This window comes from Nycticebus coucang, chromosome 1, assembly GCF_027406575.1.
Source record: "Nycticebus coucang isolate mNycCou1 chromosome 1, mNycCou1.pri, whole genome shotgun sequence".
NCBI lineage: Eukaryota > Metazoa > Chordata > Mammalia > Primates > Lorisidae > Nycticebus > Nycticebus coucang.
In genome coordinates this window covers 82492263-82510829 of record NC_069780.1, presented here as the reverse complement: position 1 = coordinate 82510829, position 18567 = coordinate 82492263, and the positions used below count along the sequence as shown (strand labels likewise).

The 18567-nt window shown below is 37.8% G+C and overlaps 1 protein-coding gene across 3 annotated transcripts in view; it reads right to left on the bottom strand.

The window, feature by feature from the left end:
* Window positions 1-11475: 11475 nt before the first annotated feature.
* Window positions 11476-18567, bottom strand: part of GUCY1B1 (guanylate cyclase 1 soluble subunit beta 1) — a 48579-nt gene continuing 41487 nt past the window's right edge. For all 3 annotated transcript variants that reach the window (XM_053583419.1, XM_053583423.1, XM_053583421.1), the window contains 5 exons: window positions 16482-16719; window positions 15298-15438; window positions 14368-14522; window positions 13887-14013; window positions 11476-12723 (listed from right to left, as the gene is read on the bottom strand). In XM_053583419.1, coding sequence (XP_053439394.1) covers window positions 12700-12723; window positions 13887-14013; window positions 14368-14522; window positions 15298-15438; window positions 16482-16719 — 685 coding nt within the window. In that variant the 3' untranslated portion in view covers window positions 11476-12699. The remainder of the gene's footprint in view (window positions 12724-13886; window positions 14014-14367; window positions 14523-15297; window positions 15439-16481; window positions 16720-18567) is intronic.

Below are 18567 nucleotides of genomic sequence, written 5' to 3'. Positions count from 1 at the left end.
GATTATGCATCAGACATTGCATACATTTATTTTCAATGAATAAATATTTTTATGATGAAAAAAAGCATTCTTCATGAATAAATATTTAAAGTATACCTGATAAGTGAACTATATAGGAGGAGAAAAAGCAGTGTGTATCATAAAGTTTTTTTAAGAATTTTCATTTTCACTAAGATTCAACTTTTTTTTTCTTTTACATGAAGTGTTCTATTGTAAATTACTTTTGGAGGGGGAAAAATCTATATTTCCTCTGCAGGTGTGTATTTAGAATCAATCTAATAGAAAGTAAAGTGAAATCCGTACTTTACTGAAAGTACATGGCATCTTGTCATGTTTCCCTAAGTACTTCTATTGACTGACTTAAAGTAGAGAGAAAATTCAAGACTTTCAGTGTTCCCTCCTACTCCTCAGGCTATAGACCTACTTCCAACTGTTCAGAACATTCAGTCAGTAGTGAATAGTTCAGAAGACTTCTCAAACATACTCAAGAAGTCACAAGCAAGTTGAAGATTTTTAACCACTAATTCATTCTGTGTAGTACTGTATCTTTTTCCAGACCTCATAAAAATAAGTTGGGAAAATCTTGAAATGCTGTTTTTAAGCTTAGTGCTAAGCGAGTGCTAATGCCACAGGAATGGGGCCAGCACAATCTGCTAGTAGTCAAATTAGAAATGTGTGTATCTCGCGACTCAGAAATCCCTATCCGGGTAAGTACTACAGAGAAATTCTCCCACAGAGACGTGTCATACAGCTTCTCACTTCCTATTTTGCATTTCTACTTATCCGAATATCCATCCTAAACTAAACCAAGGAGACGTTACTCCTTCCTATTTTTTCCAACATATTGAAAACTCTTAAAACAATTTTATATTTTTAGTGATTCATAAAAGAACTCTACAAATTTTTTAGGTGTCTCATATAAAATGCAATTGAAAGGACTCTCCTATTTGGGGGGCTTGATGACACTTGGGTTATAAGAAATATTATGTTTCATTAATTGCCTTCCAATATTCCTATGTTAAGAAAACGACAAATAGATATAAGTTGACCCTTGAATAATGCAGGAATTACTGCAATATATAAACTTTCTGCTGACAATATATATTACTATTGATTTATCAACAGCATACTGTTAACTGGAATTCTTACCTATTATAAGATAGTTAATTAGCACATATTTTGTATGTTGTATGTATTATATACTATTCTTATAATAAAGTAAGCTAGAGAAAAGAAAATGTAAGACAATCATAAGAAAGTGGAAATATATTTGCTCCTTATTAAGTTGAAGTGGGTCATCATAAATGTCTTCATCCTTGTCATCTTCACCTTGAGCAGGCTGAGGAGGAGAAAGAAGGAAAAGGGGGGGGAGTTGGTCTTGCTGTCCGAGGGGTGGCAAAGGCAGAAGGAAATACCAATGTATGTGGATCCTAATCGTCCAAACCCATGTTGTTCAAAACTCAACTGTATTTTGTTTGAACTAAATATGATTAACATCATAGAAGAGCTAAATAGCTAAGAATGGAGATTCTTAAAATTTAATATCTCCTTAAGGATTTGGAAAAACAAATTGTGTATCAGTTTTGTCCTACCAGCTACAATTCACTGCTATCAATGTACCACGGTGAGTTTAGACACTTAACAGCATATCTTAGTATATCCCCCTGCCACCCTCAAACTGGAATCAAAACATCTCTACTAAAAATAGGTAGGTTTTGCTCCAGGCATAAGGATCTGAGCTAAGGAGTAAATAAGCACTTTATCAGAACAGGAGAGATAGTGGAGGAGGAATATCTGAAAGGTGTCTGGGATACAGGCATGAGGATTAAGGGAGAGGATGATATCTTCACAACTGACTTTCTCACCTTACAAACATCCTTCATATTTCTCTGCATCCAGCTGCACCAGATTCGGGATTGTACTTGTGCATTCTGCATCCAGGGAAGAATTGCCATGCAAACATGGCCATGCAATCACCATGCAAACTCAAGCAAAGGGATAGAGTGAAGACTCCACTCTATGTGGCTTACGGAAGAAGTGCTAGGCCACTGTCCATGATAGTGACAATCCCTTAATCTTTCCCTTTCCACTGGTATACCTTCTTGGGAATGGACAAAAGAGGGTCTTCTGAGGCTATATTTCTTCTACTTGCTTCTGGGTGTGTAGGATGGATGATCAAGGAACTCTCATGTGAAGAAGCCAAGTCAGAGACAAGGCAGGTGAAAACGCAAGGGGAGACATTGTGGAAGAGGAGAGGACAGCACACAAATGACAAGTAACACTGGGAAAGGATTCTGTTACTCTTTTCCTAAGAGAAAGTCCTGCAGTGGGGAGTAATTAATACTCTTTGATTCTCTCAGATATGGTGGCAGGTCATGATCCCCTACTGAGAACACCCCTGGGTTTGCCTTTCCTCTGAGATGGAGAAGAGACCTGCAGCCAAACTATAAACTCAACCCAACAACTCACTCTACTTGCATTATTTGAAGAAAATACATCAATCAGTATTTCTTTATGACCTGACTAAAAAAGAACAGGTTGTAATCACATTTTTTTCCTTCCAGTTATTTTATCCTATTTATATTTCAAAATAGCTATTTATAACTGGTGATTCATCCATAGAATTTTCACAAAGGGCAAAGTGAAGCTGGCATTACTGGAAACTGTCTGGAAAGATAATATAGAGAGATATAAAGGACTATAGATATTTATAAACTAATGGAACATCCCACTTGCCAACCATCCTGGGAAAGAGATAAAAACCTCCATTAGGAATATTTACTAATATCTTCATTATGATAAAATTTGTTGCATCATAAGAGCAGTGGCGAAAGGAATTGAGTTACAAGAATCTTAGATGCATATTGCTGAGTGAAAGAAGGTGATATGAAAAGGCAGGATTTTGTGTGATTCCAACTACTTAACATTCTGGGAAAGGAAAAATTATGGAAAAAGCATAGGGGAAAAAAATCAGTGGTTGATGGGTTTGAGGGAGGAGGGAAGAGATGAATAGGCGGAGCCCAGGGAACTTTGAGGGGAGTGAAACCACTTTGCACGACCCTGTAATGCTATGTAGATAGGAACTTACAAGAATATATACATATATATGCCAGGTCCAAGAAAAATAAGAATCAGATCCAGGACTAGGAACAGGAGAAATCATTTGCACCTCCAACTTGAGATTGTTTACTCAAGATTTGAGGCACAGTTACCCTGAACAATCAGACCAGTCACACACCTCCAAGGTCTCCATGACCAGCTGCAGAGACCACAGAACTGAGGGATCCAGTACTGTCCTTCGTGACTATGCGCATCCCCAGGGCAGGGTTCTCAGCACCTTAGCAGCCATTCCTGGGAGTTATCAGAACATTTATACCTTGGCCTGGGTTCTTCATTGCTGAGAGTGTGCATCCCTTCTCTAAACACATAATCGTGTCATTTCTCCTTGGATATTTTCTCTTATTTCTCGTTTTCTCTCATTTCCCTCTGCCACCATACAAATCCGTGCCTTCATGCCTGCAATTTGACAACTATCTCTCAGAACTCTACAATATCCGACAATAACTCAGAAAAATCTCTCTTACATTTCTGGGTGACTCTCTTGTAAGCCTTAGGAAGAACCCCCTCACCCACTTTCAAAGATTCCCAAGATGAGAAGACGTCCATACAAGTAAGACGAAAACGCTAGTGACGGTGGCAGGGTGTATAAAACTGAGTCTGGCGGCCTTCAGGAGGCTGCCTTCCTCATCCAGGAGTCCTGCATCCTTAGCAGACGCCTTCATAGAAGGATGCAGTCAAGAACATTTCCCTACTTTGATAGCCCATCAGCATTTGCTGTTGGAGTTAACCAATCTCTCAATCTAAAATCTCTGAGACCAATCTGTTTTCAGGCAGAAGAACAGAAGCCTTTTGTACACACAGGGGCCACATCGGTACTGAGTTGTCGCTCCTATCACACACCTTATGGGTTTTCCTGTTCTAGCCTCCGTGATCGCTGTTCGTGACCCACATCTAGTTCGGACAAGTTCCCTTTTTCTAGTCCTGTTTTGGCTCCTCTCATGCCCCAGGCCTCCAAATCCAGTGTCGTAATGTTTACAGCCAATTATCCCTTGGCCATAGCTTCTTCACACGCCTTGCTAGTTTGCTTGACTGAAACCTGGTAACTGACACACAATTATTTGATGTTAAAACATTCACCAAATATTCAGTGTTTGTCTACTGTTTGCTGCCTTGTTGTGTAAGAGGCATCAGAGCCACTGGATGGAGGGAGGGCTGGCTCTGGAGTCCAGCTGCTCAGGTGCAGGTACTGGCTCTGTCCCTCACTGTATGACTTCTGGGGAGTTTTACGTGCTTCACTTGCCTCATGAGGAAAATGGAGGTGACAATAGGAGTATTGACTCAATAGATTGCTACAAGGGTTAAACACATGAAAAATGTTCAAAACGATGTTGACACGGAGTCCTGCACACTGTCTGTTGCCGTCCCGGCTTGCCATGCTGAGTTGTGAGCCTGAGGGGCAGTCTGGACTCTGATCACCACTTATCCCAAAGCCTCAGGCCTCTTAAGTTCTATTATTAATTACAATGCAAAAAAATACCAGAGTATACATTTTAAAGGGGAGTTTTATATTACAGTGTGCCCCTATTTTTAAAAGAGCTCTTTTTAAAAGGGCTTTACAAAGAAAATAAAAGGGCTTTACATGTCAAGAAATGCAATGTGCTGTATTCAATGAGTTTTGAATTTCAAATGTTCATGAATCAGGAACAACTTTTGGTAAATTCAGAGAATGGCATGCAGTCAAGGTGGTAGGGACATTTGCTCCTCTTAAGATCTGAAGAGTTCCTAGAATTCTGGGCACAAGTTAAGAAAAAATAACTTATGCATAAATGAATGTGTGAATCTTCTGACAGTTTTCTTTTGCATAGTTCTCTTTCAGTAAATACTTTGGTAACATTTCTGTCAAATGCAGAAAAGAAGAGGTTAGGTTGACTGGGAAGAAGAACCTTCAACAGGAATACAAATAAAAAAAGAAATATAAAAATATAATGTGGGTGGTAACTGAATGATAAACTAGATCTTTACAAAGACCCTTAACTTTGTCAAAAAGTAATAGGTACTACTTAGTGCTTCATAATTGCTTCTCATTAAAAAATTACAAAAGAATTGTCAAGTGAAAATGTAAGATCCTTTATCATCTCAAAAGATTAAATTGCTAATGTTAGAAACTTAGATGAAAAGGTCCAATTCTTTTTCTTAAATACTTTTCTAGATATCTCTCACATAGGACTCATTTTCCTAAATTACTTTTCTTACCACTACTTACATTGTGTTATAATACATGGAATGTTCAGGTTCAAGGAAAGGCTTTTTTCAGAACTATATGTTAAAAATCAAAATAAAACATCAAAATATGCAATCAATGACCACTTTTTTTCTTTATCAATGTCCACTTTCACTTTCAACTATTCAGCTATGTTTCTTGTTTTATTTTCATAAACAAGGTTGACTCAATTTGATGGCAAGGAAGAAACTACACAATCAAGTATCAAAGATGACTATTAGTTTTGTATAAAATATCACGTTAGCGGCCTGTGTGTCTAGACCCACATTGTCCAATGTGACAGCTGCTGGCTTTATGTAACCACTAAGCACTGGAAATGTGACTGGTCCGAATTTACTTAGGCTGCAAATATAAAATACACACCAGATTTCAAAGGCTTGGCATAAAACAAAGAATTTGAAACATTTAATTAAACATTTTTTTTATTTTTTTTAATTAATATTAAATCATAGCTGTGTACATTATTGCGATCATGGGGCACCATACACTGGTTTTATAAACAGTTTGACACATTTTCATCACACTGGTTAACATAGCCTTCCTGTAATTTTCTTAGTTATTGTGTTAAGACATTTATATTCTACATTTACTAAGTTTCACATGTACCCTTGTAAGATGCACCGCAGGTGTAATCCCACCAATCACCCTCCCTCCGCCCATCCTTCCCACTCCATCCCCTCCCTCTCCCGCTTCCCCATATTCTTAGGTTATAACTGGGTTATAGCTTTCATATGAAAGCCATAAATTAGTTTCATAGTAGAGCTGAGTACATTGCATACTTTTTCTTCCATTCTTGAGATACTTTACTAAGAATAAGTTCCAGCTCCATCCATGTAAACATGAAAGAGGTAAAGTCTCCATCTTTCTTTAAGTCTGCATAATATTCCATGGTGTACATATATCACAATTTATTAATCCATTCGTGGATTGATGGGCACTCACTATAAATCGACAGTGATCAAAACACCATGGTACTGGCACCAAAACAGAGAAGTAGATAATAGAAGTAGGAATAGAATAGAGAACCAAGAGATGAACCCAGCTACTTACTGTTATTTGATCTTTGACAAGCCAATTAAAAACATTCAGTGGGGAAAAGATGAGAGTACAGATGACTGCCACAATACCCAGCTATTTTTAGAGATAAGGTCTCGCTCTGGCTCAGGCTGGTCTCGAACCTGTGAGCTCAGGCAGTCCACCCACCTCAGCCTCCCAAGTGCTGAGATTACAGGTGTGAGTCACCACTCCCAGCCACTACTCGCAATTTTTAATTTTAAAATTTACATGTCATTTATGACTTACATTTTTATCTCTCATTTATATTTCTGTGAGACCATGCTGATAGAGATTAACCTTGCAGTGTTCTAAAAGAAAATTTAAAAATATTATACTTTGGAGGAAAACATACTAATATACTGTATATTAAGGAATTATAACCACCCATTATTTAATATTCTTTTTTAGTCTTATAACTCAGGATATAAAAATCGTTAAACAGGTGCCCAAAACATCTTTGCACTCACAAATTTGCACCCTGAAAAAGTTTTTCAGGACCAGACACATTTAACTCCCAAATCTTTCTATCTTTAACTCTCTATGGCTATGGCTATGGCTATGGCTATGGCTATGGCTATGGCTTCTGTGAACAGGCCATTAGGCTTTCCTCTCAGATGCTGAATTTGAAGTCTATGCATTTCCTGAGACTTTGCAGGCCTTGCCCTCACCCTGTCTCAGATTGCAGGACACAAATTCCTCGTGAACTGCCAAGCCCACTCCCATTCAGAATACCAGTTGCTGGGAGCAGAGGAATTAGTAGCTGGTTTTGCCTGTGCCCTACATTGTAATAATTTTCACACACACAAAAAAAAAATGAATAAAATCTCTTCAGTTATGTTATTTGCATTAATGTGTTCATAACTGTATTCAATCACAAAGTCAAGTGTAGGTGCAATGGTTATCTGGAACTTTATGATTTGTGGGTATATGCAAAATATAAGGAAATTTATTCATATGATCTAGAAAATCACAACAGTGACATAACAGTATTTACAGATTTTTAAAAAGGGTTTGGTTAATACTTCCCTCTTATGTGGCTCTTTTCTCCCTAATGATCTAAAACTGCTTGGTAAGCAATGATGGTCACCACTTTACAAAGCAGACAATAAATTTCATTACTAACAAAAGCAAATCTGACTTGTACATGACACTCACTGACACTTCCTATCTTAAATTATGAAGAAGCCATTTTTCTAGTCAAAGGTATGAGTGTGACATTTGGCTGCTGGAGCCCATTTGGAAAAGATTGTAGCACAGTAACTCTATGAATTGGAAGATAGTAATTGAAATACAGACATATTTTCTTCCCTTATTTTTGGGTAATCAGAAACGTAACTCTTTATTAAACAGTTTAAATTTAGCTAACATAACTAAACATGATAGGGTGCATTTTTAATAGAAATTCATACATTAATACTCCTATAGTAATCGGGATCTAATCATTTGATTAGCTTACAATCAAAAGTCACTATTTTTTTAGATGTTACCTTTTAAATTCCCATGTCAATTTACTTAATATTTCTAAACTGTTAAAAGTTAGCATAGTCAAAACTTTAGATTGTATTCCCAAAAAGGCCAGGACAAAACCACAACACAAATGTGTTGGATTTTTTAAGAAATAATGGAATTTTGAAGCAGTAATTAACTGTGGATATCATCTTGACCCACTCCTTTCATACAGATTGGGAAATGGAGTTCTAAGAAGTTAAGTAGTTTCTGAAGGCCACAGTGTTCCCTTCTAGGAACTGGCCACAGGCTCTTGATACTCTATCTGGTTTTCTGTTTTATCATTGTTTTGTTAATCTACACTACATGGATCCTCTACAATAAGAAAAAAGTAGTAAGATAAAATCACTAATGTATTTTTTCAATAATGTAAAATAAGGATTTTTCCAATTTCATCCATAGTATTTATTTGTATTCAACAACTTTTAACATGAGCTAGGTGCAACTTAGTTTGCTTGTAATAATACTGCACAAAACTATTGCTTCTTTACAAATTTCTTGTTTTGGCAAATTTATGCTACTTCCCACAGAAGTAGCAGGAATACTTCACATGAAATTTCTGAACAAGATATGCGTGAACAGATTACACTATATACAAACAATGGTCAGAAGGGTATATTTTTATGACAGTCCTTTGAATCAGAGTGTAGAAGAAATGAATTCAAGATTGCATACAGGAAGTGACAATCTGTTGGGAGCCATAATAGGGAACTCTCTTAGGAGAGAACCTATGTCCTTCCCTGGTCTTTTCCAGATGTCAGTTCCAAACAGTATTCTCTGCTGCCCTCTAGAGCTTCTAACAGCCATTAGTGATTAGTGACAGCCACCCAAAAAACAAAAACGTAAAACAAACCAGAGGGAAACAAACAAGAAATTATTTTTCTCCCTCGGTGACAAAGAAAATAGAACATATGATTTGGTAAATCAATCATAGATTTAAATCAAATGAAATAATTAATTAGCATGAAATATGTGCATTTCAATAGGTATTTAAACATTTAAAGACATGTACGTATCTCTTCAATTCAAACTGACAAACTGAAATCTTTCCATATTTGGCTCTAACTTTTTGGTGGTTTTCACTGGGTTTGTTTCAAGGTTCAGCAAAGTGAAAATGTGTTCAACGGTTTTTCTTGCTGATGCTCTTGTTTATTCATGACACATCTTGTCCACGATTTAGTGTTACCAATGATTCATAAATCGGCATTCTGTAGATTATCGTTCTAGTTTTTTGAAAAGGCAAGCCAAAGTTATGCTTCCGTGATTTCTTCATATTTTATCTACCAAAAACTCTACCAAGTGGTTATTATGATCCCCATTTTTTGGAAATTTGAACTAGATTGGCCGAACCTAAAAAAAAAAGAAAAAATTCTATTTTCTCTATCTACATTCATGCTACCTAGAAAGAAAGGAAAAGAATAGTCATTCTTCTTTTAAATATATCCACAAGAATTTCAAATCCATGTCTAAGGTTATACTTACTACCTTTCCCCTAAGCTGTTACCCTTCTGTATCCTCCACTCTGGTCAGTGGAACTCAACCTGTGGGTCGTGACCCCTTTGTAAAATGAAAATACATCCTGCATATCAGATATTTACATTACAATTCATAACAGTAGCAAAATTACAGTTATGAAGTAGCAAAAAAAAAAAATTTTATGGTTGGGGGTCACCACAACATGAGGAACTGTATTAAAGGGTTACGGCATTAGGAGGCATTAGGAAGGTTGAGAACCGCTGAACTATCATCTATACATTAACCGAACCACTGAACTATCATCTATACATTAACCAAGCCAGAGACTTCTTCTTGGCTCCTTACATTCCCCTCAACCTAGCCATAGGCACAAGTTATTATTCATTTTCAACTTTTTTTTTTTTAATTTTTTATTTTTTTATTTTTTTGTAGAGACAGAGTTTCACTTTATTGCCCTCGGTAGAGTGCCGTGGCGTCACACAGCTCACAGCAACCTCCAACTCCTGGGCTTAGGCGATTCTCCTGCCTCAGCCTCCCGAGTAGCTATTCATTTTCAATAGTGAGTTGTGATCACTCTTCAATTGGCCGTCACCTTGAAGCAGTCCTTGTCAGGCGTGGCGGCTCACGCCTGTAATGCTAGCACTCCTGGAGGGTAAGGAGGGTGGATTGCTTGAAGTCTGGAGTTCAAGACCAGTCTGAGCAAGAGTGACACTCTGTCTCTACTAAAAGTAGAAAAACTAGCCAGGTGTTTTGGCAGGTGCCTATATCCCAGCTATTTGGGAGGCTGACGCAAGAGGATCTCCTGAGTCCAGGAGTTTGAGGTTGCTGTGAGCTAGGCTGAGGCCACAGCACTCTAGTCTGGGCAACAGAGTGAAACTCTGTTGCAAATAAAAAAAGTATCCCATGCACAAAGTAAAAAAGCCTCTAATTCTGCTGCCATGCCAAGCTCTTTCCCTCTAAATCAGCCCCTACACCAACGACGGCATGATTTCCTTCAAGCACGAATTTAATAAAGGCATTTCTTCAACTTTTTTTCCTCTCTTTCCTCCAATCTCATTTATTTATTATTCCTTGTTCCCTTCAAATCTGGTTTCTAGCCCTATGACCTTAAGAGACTACTTCCTCCATTCCCTCACTCAACAAATATTTATCAAGGGCCTACTTTATGGAAGGTTGAGGGAGAGAGTCAGAGACGGCTCTAATGAGAGGATAACAAGCTGCATCTTGAAAAGAAATCAGAGTTTGCAGCAGAGTATGGGTAGGGAACGCTCCTGACCGGGATAAATTGTACAATTACAAAGGTTGCCTCTAGTCAATGAAGCTAATAAAAGTGACAATTTTTCTATGCTTTGTTAAGGTTTATAGACAAGGAATAGCATTTACATGATTTTAGTCAGGAAAGCAGTTTGGATTTGTGGAAGATGGCAGGAGTCTCGAGAGAGTGGAATAGAAGTGGAAAGAAAGGAAGGAGCCAGAATTCAAAGGAAGGTCTTGCACTGGTTCAGATGAGAGGTGATGAGCTTGAACTGGGAAAGTGTGGGCAGAATAAAGCAGACTTAAAAGAACATTCAAGACATAAAAATGAGAATGCAAGGTCTTTTGTTCTTTGATACATCCCAAACACCCATAGTGAGGCCTGCCACAAGTGGAGGCAGGATTCTGGGAAGACAGTAGTGGCAATATAGATTTTGTCTTCCTGAATCTCCCCTAAAAGAAAAAAAAAAATGAAAGAAAGAAAAAGAGGCAGAAGAACTATTCCCACTTCCCCTCCCACTTCTCTCAAGTTATTCATTTTCCTTAATTTTTTTCTGTATCTCCAATATACTTCATCCACACAAATATCACATATTTTCAGTATGTATATACATGGGTCTTATCCTGAAAGGCTCAGAATTCTTTAAGTAAGCTGCTGGCATTTCATACTTAACCGTGTTTCCTCCCTTTCTTGTCTAGCCTTTTTTTTCCTCTATCACTTTGTTGGTACTAAAGAAAAATACCGTTTAAGAATACACCTAAGAGAGACCCCTAAACATTTCTACTGGTAGCAAATCAAAATTAATTTGTGAAAATGGTATTAACAAAATTTCAAATAATACTGTTAATTCTTTTATTGAAAGAAAAGCTGTATAGAGACAAATGGAAAAATAATTTATTGCCAATTCTTTTACACATTAACATGGAACATTTATACATATATTGAAGTGCTGATAGGGAATATTCAGTTTAAAGACAAACATTTTTACACAAAAGTAGTTGTGCTCTCTCTTATAAAGGTATATTAATAAATTATCAGATACACTTCAGAACAAAAGGCCAATTATTCTAATACTAATGCACTCAATGTTGAAATTAAACTAATTCTTCTGAACATGATGTCCTGGATATAATCACGTTCTTCTAAGCTAAGAAAAGAAAGCCCATTTCTGGAAATAAAAGGCCAGAATGTTTCTAACAGAAGTATCCCAGCAGTGTGTTTCCAGCTTTATTCTTGGATATGGCCATAACACTTAGCACAGGCTGATGGGACAGCTCAGTGCGAAAGAACACAGCTTTGTGTGACAGCTGCGTGTGGTTAACGAGATTTAATACAAGGGATACAATAAAAATGAGACCATTTCAGAAGAAGTATAATTGCCACATGATTTGAATGAGCAACCAAATACTTAAACAACAGAAACATGTATTCTGTATGTCCAAAGGGAAATTAGCATACTTCAAAATAGTCACAACTTTTGTAGCATTGGATATTAATTTTATTTTGGGATTCTGAAAATAAATTGCCTTTTCCCCCTACAACTTAGGATTTCCTCCTTTAGAAAATGATTTCTACAATGAAAGGAAGGAGCCAGTTTATATCATACACTCACATGATATAAACTTTGTTACATATTATAGTCATTAGAATATATATGTACATATATATGGAGCACGGAAAGATTTGGTGTATCATGATATATATACACATGGCCAAATACTGCTCAGTTTCATTTAATTAAATTCAACAAATAGTTACTGGGAGCCTACTACTTGTGGATGACCACGTCAGGTAATGCTTGTAGGAGATTTTAAGACACACAAAGCTCACATCCTCCACATCAAAAGGCAAACGTTAGCTAATATACTAAAACCTTAAAAATAATCATAAGCAGAGCTAAAGTTGAATAATGAATAGCAAGAAATATGGCTAGGAAGAACGCTCAGGATAATCGACAAGAACAAAGGAAAATCTGTATCCAGAGGGAAGAATTTCTCCAGGCCTCGGTGTGTTAGGAGATCGCTGGAACCTAATCTGCGGTCCTCTTCATCCCAAGATCTCAAATTTAGTTATCATCCTGCTTTATGTCCTTAACAAAGTGGAAGAAACAGGGGATTGATATGTAATGATAATAAAGCTTCTTATAATATCCCCTAAATACATTTTACTATTTGTAAGAGTGTGGTCTGCATTCCCATCTACAGTTTCCATAAATCATTCCCACCATAATTCTGGGAAAAACAGAGCCACCCAGCCATGATGACCAACACTTGAGGTAGAGTTCGGTTTATCGTAAGAACATCAGTAAGCATACCGACCACATAGGTAAATTATTTACAGTAGAACCAGCTAAAAGGAAATAAATATTTAAAAACTTGGCATTTCACTCCCTTTAGGAATTCTTATATCTAAAAGCACTTTTAGGGAATGTGTATATATACATAAAAAGAAATACAATCATGTAGTCTCTCACTCCCTTTGAAGAACCAGTACATTAACTGGGGAGCAAAGTATCAAGTTTGCTTCTGGTGCAGCACATCACAGGTAGGAAAAGGCCAGGTATGGCCGTGGTGTGACCTTTCCACTGTGGGTGGCATCATTCCAGTCTGGACATGCTGGTGTTCAGAGGTCCATTCTAGCACCTGGGTTCTGACTGGAATGCAACCAAAGCACCAGCAAGAACCTAAGACTCCCCTAAGAAATTAATTACACTCTGGAAAATTATGAATCACTCATCTTTCCAGGAGAATCACACAAGGGACTAAGTCACTAGGATTTTCAAAACTCCCCAACACTCCACAGGGAGGTATCTTGTCCATTAGAAGGATCTTAAACTTCATGGTTGAAAACCTTCCTGTGAACTGCAGCCTTCTGGCCATCATGGTGATCTCAGAACTAGCTTAGCGGGCGAGGACAGGGGCTCTTGCGAGTCCCCTCACAGCTCGCGTAACTTTAGTCATGTCTGAGACAGATTACAGGGGAATAACAAAGAAAACAGGCCACCCATTCTAGTGCTTCAGTGTTACTTTCACCAGAGGACAAAAGCCGGTAACCATAAAGTATCCCCTAAAAAAGTGTTTATTGTTTTAACTGGCTCATTAATGTTTCAGTTATTTCCGCTGCTTTATGTAAAAGTTAATTTCTGTAAGCAAGAATTCTTTTCAAATGAAACATATTTTGAGTGATTATGATTTAGCTGCCCATATTTATACTCTGTCTTAAAAGTGAGAATTACACTCTGATTAGTCATACCTCTGTTCCTGTATTTTTTCTGGACAGAAACCAAACTTGCATTGGTTCCTTTTTGCCCTTCATGGACACTGGGCCTCTGTGCTCCAAGTGGAATTGTGGATCTGAATTTTCTGGAGACATAAGACATCTGAAAAATAAAGAGGTTAAGAAGAGAAGTACGTGAACGTTGTTTGAAGACGGTGACATGCATTCAAGTTGTAAAGCTGAGATAGCTAGAACACATGTGAAGTTATTTTGAAAGGTAACTTTAGGTTTTAGTAACAATGATCATATCAGGAATTCCTAGGACTAGGACGGGTGTGAAATAATTTAAAATGGAAATGACACAAACTTCTTAAAAAATAAACAATCCTAAGTGAGGAAAAAAAGAGCGGGGGTGGGGGTAACCTTTTAAAGGTAACAAAAATCACTCTGACAGTTAAAATGTATGCAAAGATATATTTGTTTGCAAATCAGTAAACATCAAGACATTTCATCTTACCTGTAGGTATATTCAGACACATTTATTTTTCCCTTTTCTCCTGTGGTTTCCGTTCTGCTTGTGAGGTTGACAGTATTTCCAAAAAGACAATATCGAGGCATCCGCTGTCCTATGACACCTGTGACGACCTCTCCTGTGTGTATCCCTATTGTTATCTGTAGAAATCAAAGCTTTGCTTCAATAACCTTCATTAACACATGAATTTTTTCTTTACTTTGTATTACAGAATGATCTAGAACCATCATATAAAATCATAAGAATTCTCTATAAGAACTGCATGCATGTTATAGACAGCTTCAAAAACCTTCACAAAATCTGTCTCCCAAGAGAGACATTTGAAGTCCGAATATTTCAAGGGTGTGAATCTGACACTTACATGAGAGGCAGAAACAGATTTTTAAAAATAAACTAGGGTGGGGGTCTCCATGTGTGACACGTCTTTTGGGGGCAAGACACAATTATAAGAAGGACTTTATTTAACGAATGCAATCAGTGTAACCTGGTTTCTTGTACCCTCAAGGAATCCCCAACAATAAAAAAAAAAAAAGAAAGAAAGTCTTTTCTCCAAATTAAAAAAAATAATAAAGAAAAAACAGAAGGGGTGGTGCCTGTGGCTCAAAGGAGTAGGGCGCTGGCCCCATATGCTGGAGGTGGCGGGTTCAAACCCAGCCCCAGCCAAAAAAACAGAAAAAGCAAGAGATTTTATATCATTGACATAACTTTCAATACATGGAAGAAACTAGATAATTTCAGACTGGTACACAAATTTCCACATCCATGAAAAAATATAATACAAAGGGCTTAATAAAATTGTATGGTCTTAGTTTTCAAAGGTCTTTTCTTTGTACGTACTAATGATTTTCTGCTTAAGAATTTGAATTCATTGTCCATAAGGTTGATTACTATTACAACATTACTTGATTTACTGACCTGAACAGATTCACCATCTACTTGAACCTGGCCAGCAATTTCCATCATGTCCAAGGCCAGGTGGCAGATGGATCGTGCATGGTGAATGCAAGGCTCTGGTAAACCACTCACTGTCATATATTTGTCACCAACAGTCTCCACCTAACATAGTACATATATTTAGATGTTCTTAGTTAGCATAAAAATGTTTTTTCATTTGCTACCTTAATTAAGAAAAAATTATGTTCCCAGGGCTATCCACAACTTTAAATTCCTCTCCCCCTTAATTCTCTTAACATTCTAATACATTCTACTCCAGCAAAAGAAAACCTTGTAATTATGTGTAATTTACACACATGGCACTTGGGGTTTTTGATTATAGACAGCTACAGATACTGAATTGTTTTTTCCTCTAGTAAGCAAGGAGTTTCTTGTCTCAGATTCCCAAAAATTCAGTAGAATAATTTTTTACCTTACTTTATAAAACAGTGATGGTTTAATGGTACAAGAGCCATGACTTGAGGTCAGTGATTTATCCTGGTCATTAACCATTTATTTTTATGACGAGCTCACCAAGTGCTGCACTGTACCTTCCAAAATGACTACAAAATAAATAGTTCTCATGGAATTATATTATCCCAGACGTCTAGGGAAGGTTTAGTTAACATTCTTGCCTTTATGAAGCAATATTCCACTGACTTCATTTTTCCAATATTATATTTGTTTCTAATTGAAACAAAAGGCAGAAATGCCTTATAAATGTTTATCTTCAAGTTGATGCTATCTAAAAGTGAAATCTCAGTCCCCAGTACTCTTCTCATGCCCTAGGACTTCTTTACTGTGCAAAGCATTTATGTATTTCAGTAAAAATGTCTCTTGCAGAGTGCTAAAATAAATGCCATGTTTATAGCAAATGTGATAAACAGCCAGCACAGATTTGTTAGCTTAGTGCAAATAAGCTGCTAAACATTTCATTTTAACCGGGGGATCGCTCATTCCATGAAGCATTCATTTTGGTTACAAGGAAGAGAAGGTTTTATAACAAGAGGCAGGTTTTGAAGAAAATGGTAAACACTGAATATGCAGGGGCTGACTGCCCCAGGGGGCTGTGGAGTGGCATCAGAGCTGTGACAGCAGTGCCTCTGGTGGGACGTTCAACAACCAGTGTCTGAACAGTACTGTAGTTAACTCTCACGAGGACTTGCCTTGTAAACAAAAGGATTTTTCCGAGAATCAGTCAGCGTGTCGAATCTGGTGTAGAGGTCGTTGAGAAGGTTGACAATCTTCATGGCCCCCTCTCCGGATGCATGCTTGCTACAGAAAGCGTTGAAGCCCACGATGCCACTGAAGAGGATGGTCACATTGTCATACCTCTTGGCAGGGACCGGACGCTTATGTCGTAGCTCATTGGCAACGGAGGGAGGGAGGACAGAATACAGCAATCTGCTCAGCAGAATTAGAAGAATGCCACTGTAAGAAACGCTGGGAACGCCTCTGGTGTTTCTGCCGTCCCTTTCATAAAGCTCTGCTATCATGTGCGCTATAGAGACCCAGATTCTGATAGAACATGCTCTAAAATTGTATCAAATATCAGCCATAGTTCTAAACATTTCTAAACAAAGAAGCAATATAAAATCAAGGTTTTCATTTGTAGTCCTGTACTCTGACCCTGCCCTTATGTTGTTCACAGGACGGAGGTTGTCATTACCAGCACTTAAACACTGTGTGAACAGCACAATACCAAGAATACATTTACCTCTCAAAAAGAGGAAATTCATTTCGGTTGTTTGAAAGTAATACGAGAATAAGCAGGATTTTTCTCCAATTTCATTCATGCCTTACTCCCCCATAGAAGAAACTGATAAAACAGGTAGAAATTGTTCCAGATGAAAAAATACTTTATCTCCTGGCTCGGCGCCTGTAGCTCAAGCAGCTAGGGCACCAGCCACATACACCAGAGCTGGTGGGTTCAAATCCAGCCCGGGCCCACCAAACAACAATGACAACTACAACCAAAAAATAGCGGGGCATTATGGTGGGTGCCTGTAGTTCCAGCTACTTGGTAGGCCGAGGCAGGAGAACCATGTAAGCCCAAGAGTTTGAGATTGCTGTGAGCTGTGACGCCACAGCAGTCTACCCAGGGCGACAGCTTTAGACTCTGTCTCAAAAACAAAACAAAAACAAAAAGAAAACACAAAACTTTATTTCCACAGGGTAAAGCTGAGATGACCCCAATGGCATCAGGGACGGCACTAAGAAGACAGATGCAGTAAACTGAGAAAGTCAGAGATGGGGAAGCAGAAACCAGACCCATGGGCCCCCTCAGGGATGACTGGGAGTAGCAGATGAGCCTCCTGGACTTTTCCAGTCTAAAGCAAGAGGGCACACAGCGGGAATGTCAGTGCGCAAGCTGGAGCTGCGCTATCAGTGTTGTTACTAGCGGGATTTCTCCAGCTACTCACTTTTGACCTTTAAAAAGAATATTTTATACAATGTTAAAGCTATATTTGAGTATATCTGAACAGTAGGACTATTTAGCTTTAAAGAAAATTAGTGGTAAACAGTAAATGGTTTCTACTTAAATGACCTTGAAAACCAAATATCTACAAAAATTTAATTCTAAGCCTAATAATCAAAAAAATTATATAAGAGTTCTTGAAGCCCAATAACAGTAAATAGTATAAACAGTTTCTGAGAGTCAAACCCATCTCGGGGAATCCAAACGAAGGGCTAGTTCTGTGCTAAGTACTTATCTGCTTCTCGTCTCAGAGACAAGAGCACACTGCTCCCCCAACACCTTCCAAGTTTGGATTCCTGGTCCAGGAAGAGAATATCCTTCTTAAGCTGGCACTTTAGGAAAAAAGTGAATTAGGAGCTTTTTCAGCACAGAATATATGAATATTTTCACACTTTAAGGTGTGCATTCTTTATAGCATTGGTTAGTCATTTTCCACGAATGTAGATACTAACAAATTGAGTCACGATACAAAAGAATGAAACCTAGGTGGCGTTCTAACATACCAACAGCCAGATCAGGATGCTGAGTAATTCAAACCAACAAACCCATTTGACTTTGAGCCTTAGACCCCAGGTTTTACAAGCTCCATAAAATCTGTACTTTTTTTTATAAATGAAGTTGTATCATTTATCAATAATATACATGATTTGAATTATTTCTCCAGAAGGGAGAGAATTTGAGCTACCTGACCTCACATAACTTTTCAGATTTGTAAATTGCCTGGATAGATGAAAACGGGTGCAGTTTGGGCCCAGGAGGAAACTAAAGTGATG